The sequence below is a fragment of the Daucus carota genome, chromosome 9 (assembly GCF_001625215.2).
Source record: "Daucus carota subsp. sativus chromosome 9, DH1 v3.0, whole genome shotgun sequence".
NCBI lineage: Eukaryota > Viridiplantae > Streptophyta > Magnoliopsida > Apiales > Apiaceae > Daucus > Daucus carota.
The window spans coordinates 30,820,359-30,824,849 of NC_030389.2; the positions used below are offsets into that span (position 1 = coordinate 30,820,359).

At 33.1% G+C, this 4,491-nt stretch overlaps 1 protein-coding gene across 1 annotated transcript; it reads right to left on the reverse strand.

The window, feature by feature from the left end:
• Window positions 1-1,672: 1,672 nt before the first annotated feature.
• On the reverse strand, window positions 1,673-3,409 carry LOC108202057 (uncharacterized). The gene is made up of 4 exons (XM_017370428.2): window positions 3,214-3,409; window positions 2,654-2,942; window positions 2,493-2,574; window positions 1,673-2,062 (listed from the first exon to the last, which is right to left on the reverse strand). The coding sequence occupies exons 1-4, from the start codon at window positions 3,353-3,355 to the stop codon at window positions 1,871-1,873; spliced, it is 705 nt and encodes a 234-aa protein (XP_017225917.1). The 5' UTR covers window positions 3,356-3,409; the 3' UTR covers window positions 1,673-1,870.
• Between the last annotated feature and the right edge of the window lie 1,082 nt (window positions 3,410-4,491).

Consider the following 4,491-nt stretch of genomic DNA (forward strand, 5'->3'; position numbering starts at 1 on the left):
TGGACAATTAATACCACTTTGCTCATGTTGATTAAACTAAAGTTTTTCGTTAATAATTGTTAATAAAAAAATGATTATCATTTTATTCTCTTAAAGTCCTAAATTTCTTCAAAATTAATATATAATTACAAGTATTTTAGTCTTATTCAATTTTTAACTACCTTTTTTTTTACAAATAAATTAACTATTTAAAAGTTCAATTTGAAAGTAAGTCATAGTCATGGTTCTTTACTACACAATAGAAATATATTGTCAAGTACGGATTACCTAAAAGAAATGTCAAGTAACGATTGTTAGCAAGAAGATGGGTATAAGATTTGGCAAAGTCGTCCGAAAATGAGAGAGGAGAGCCGAAAATAAAGAGATTAGTGTAGATGTATGTAAATAGGGAAAATAAACATCGGTTTATATATATATTACATATAATTATATAAAGTTAAATATTAATATTAACACATTAAATCTGTAAAAAAAATAAAATTTCGAGAGAATAATGCCTGCCCTTGCGAAGCGGGCAAGCATACTAGTTACAGTAACACCCCATAAGAGCTTGTATCATACTTCTGTACAAAATTTTCGATTGGTTATCATATCCATACTTAGATACAACAATAACATTCCTTGGGTGCTTTTATTAGAATCTCTCTCCAGTACAGAGAATCTAGATTAAGCTTCCAGTTTCCGATACAAATCGAGAACATCAAGATTCTTTTGAGCGGATATCCATTTTGGAATGTCTCCGTAGACTTGACACGATCTGAGAGAGAGTTGAGAGAGCATACACTTAGGAACTAATTGGACAAGGCTATTCTAAATCAATCTGTTTCCTCCAAGATATAAATTCTTAAGACTTTCTGTGTCAAATAACTACAATGGGATTTCTCCAGAAAGCAAATTATCTTCCAGGTGAAGTGTTTCTAATTTGCTCAAGTTTCGTATTGATGGTGGGATTACACCATTGAAACAGTTCTTTTGCAATGACAAAGTAGAAATGTTGAACAAGTTTCCAATTGCACTCGGGATATGCTTCTGTAAATGATTATTACCCAAATCCAAAATTTCCAACCCCTTCAAGTTTCCAATTGTATCTAAAATATGACTCAAAATTTGTTGTCATTGATAACAAATTGCCGCGACTTTGTCTGATTTCCAATCTGTATAGGGTCTAACATTGTTGAATCTATGTCAAGAACATAATCGTTGTCAGGAGGAGGAAGTAGGGTAAGGCGTAAAGCTGTGATGTCATGCGAATGCAAACTACAAACAACTCTGTTCCATGTACAACAATCAGAACTGGATTTCCATGACTCCAAGCCAAAAAGGGTTGAGTCTGAGGTTTCATAGAATTCGATTAAGGAGGATTTGAAGTGGAGAAGGGATTGTTTCTGATGAGCAGGACAAGATAAGCATTGCATGAACATGAAGAGACAATGCACAAGAAGAAGTTTATAAATTAGGCTTAGTGGTTTGGCCATTGTTGTGTTCAACTAATTTTTGTACAGTGGAGTTAACGTTTTAAAGTAAATGGAATTGCTTTAACGTCCCTCGTTGGAGTTGCTCCTAACATATGACCTCAGATCACATCGTAGATAATCAAAATTATATATTTTTTCTGGTTTTTTCCTATGATTCTGAGTCCCTGGACAAGTTTAATATATTCAACAGCATCACGAAAGATAAAATAATAAATGAGATGGTTAATTGTAAGTTTTATGAATTAAATGATATTAGGATGAATCAAATATTTCAAAACATTCATGAATCTTTTGATGATTGATTTATTATTTTTGAATATGTTAGATCATAATTTATAACAGATAAGATAATCAACAAGTTCCCTTAGACTTGTCAGGATTGTCACTTGTGACAGTCAGAAGCAGAAGCATGAAGATGGATATTTTCCTGTTGTTCGGATTTTGTATGCCTTCTCTTTCACCTGAACCTCTTCCTGTCGTCGATTCTCCTCTGCCTTGGTTCGTGCTCCACCCGCGATCTGATCTATCATCGCCACTTTGGTGCGGTAATGTTGCATGGCTTTAGCTCGTTTCTTCTCCAGTTCACTCTGCAGCAGTTTAAGTAGATTGTGAGCTTCTAAAATCAGTTCCCTTGTAAATTAACGAGAAAAGGTCCTAGATATCACAATTTGAGGTTGAAATGTCCTAAATATCACCTCGTGAAAATATAGTCGTGGATACCACATCAAAACGTTAGGGTTTAAGGGATACTCAATATTCTATATGGACTTCACACGTCATCGTCTTACATTAGGGTTTATAGCGTTTGTAGGTGTTTTTGTGGGTTTGGGCTAAAAAAGATGGTAAACACGGTACGATATAGCGTTTCTGTTTTTTTCAAAAAAAAAAAATCTAAACGCTAAACGATGTATTGTTATAAATTAATATTTGACATATTTTCCAGATGTAATATTTAAGACATTATTATTTGAAATTGTGGTGAAGGGGCCAACGCCCTCAAAGATTTTAAATCTCTACCTCTTTTTTATCCAGTTTGCGTTTGGCTGCTGTTTTCTCCTTACTCTCCCACTGCAGAATTGTCTCGTTCAACACTTCGTACCTGAAAATTTTGTAGTTACCACCATAACAGCTATAGCGGAAAAATATAGAAAACTAAAGCACATTTTAAATCGAAATACCGTTCGGTGATTTTAGCCATTTCAGCCTTTTCCCATGCATCTGTTTCAGCACTCTGATACTCAGTCCTTAAAAATGTAGAATCGAGATTTCCAGTGCCACTATTGTACACGTTCTTATCTGCGAATGTTTGATTCTTATTTATCCATAAATTAGAAACACCTGTTTTTTTAGGCTCTGAATTTTCAGATTCTACAGCAGCAATGCTATTAAATCGCTTGTTTGCAGTAGGACTTCTTCCGCTGGATGGCACTGTAGCTACGACGTTTTCTTGAATATTTACATTTGTGCCTGCATTGATCCGAATCTTCTTATCAACATTACCAAATACCATGCACACGAAAATCCAAAAAAAAATGGGCATTTTCCAAAAATACCCAAGTTGTAGAAATTATTTTTAAAAATACGGTGCAACTTCATTTGCAACGTCCATAAATCAATTGTATTGCAACCTCAGTTGCAACTTCCATCGTATTTTTGAAATAAATTTAAAAACATGGGTACTTTTACAAATTTCCCAAAATATTTCTACGTTACATGGACTTTTAATAAAATGTTGTACCTTCTGATCTGCTCCTGATGGTTGTCAATATTCGAGAGGCCGGATCATCCCTGTCTTGAGTGTCCATGCTCGAGTCTCGAATAGTAATGGCATATACAGCTGCAGCAACAGCAGCAGGGTACTCAGCACTATCTGAGTACATTGTCCAGGAAATTATCTGTGGACTGTAGAGGAATTTGGTAGGCTTATAGAGCTAGATGACAGAATATAAGTTGAAGTTAGAGTAGAAGACAGGGTGAAATATGCTTGATTTGCATGTGAGGCCATCCTAATTGCATTATGAAACAATGAAGGAGATTAAGGATTCTTTCTTTGGAATTATGCTTAGCTTTTTATTGTAATTGTCAGCTTTTAAGAATTATCTTTATGCATTCTTTTCTTCAGGTTATAATATGGTAAAAGCAAGTTTAAAAGTTGATGCATTTTCTTTCTTTGCCACCCAGAGAACTTAGCAACTTTCTAACTTACATGCATTGCATCATAAGTCATAACTCTCCGTTTTTTAAACCCAATTTTCTGAAAAGTTTGTACTTATATGTATTATAAATGAGAAAATACTAGATACCCCAAAAACTTTTTTCAAAAGTTACTCAAATTTCACGTGTCATCTTTGATCTTTCTATTGGATATCGAGTCATTAAATAGACATGGACCCCTCTCAGTCAATCTTACCAATATAATCATCCCAAATTGACACATCATCTATTTGGGAACATTTTTGGAAAAATAATTTGAGGTACCTAGCATTGCCCTTATAAATGTTATTTGTTATAGTATTTTTTTGGATCGAGTGAGAGTCGAATTCATAATAGTTATTTACATATTATAATTAAATATTATTCACATTGATTAGAGATCGATTCTTTAATGAGTTAATTTTGATTCTTAACATAAATCGTAAAAAGCACATTACCGATTTTACATAAAGTGAAATTTCTGAATATGTTTATGATGTGTTTTGATAATTTGTTTTATTTTAAAAAATATTTAAATTAATATCATAATAAAAATCAAGAATCAGTTTTAAAATTTTTACACAGCCCTGAATTAGTTTGCCCTTTCCCTGTTTGCAGGCCACCTTTGATTTTATCGGCCTCCCCCGAATCCTTATGCTACCTCCTCTGCTAATTAAGTCCATTTCTGACAGAATGAATAATATTTTAAGTTTTTTTTTTTTGAAACTAATATTTTAAGTTTTTTTTTATTTTTCTTTAGTTTACGATAAAGATTTTACTTACCATCAAAAAGACAAAAACTGGTAAAATCATGAGAATCTGT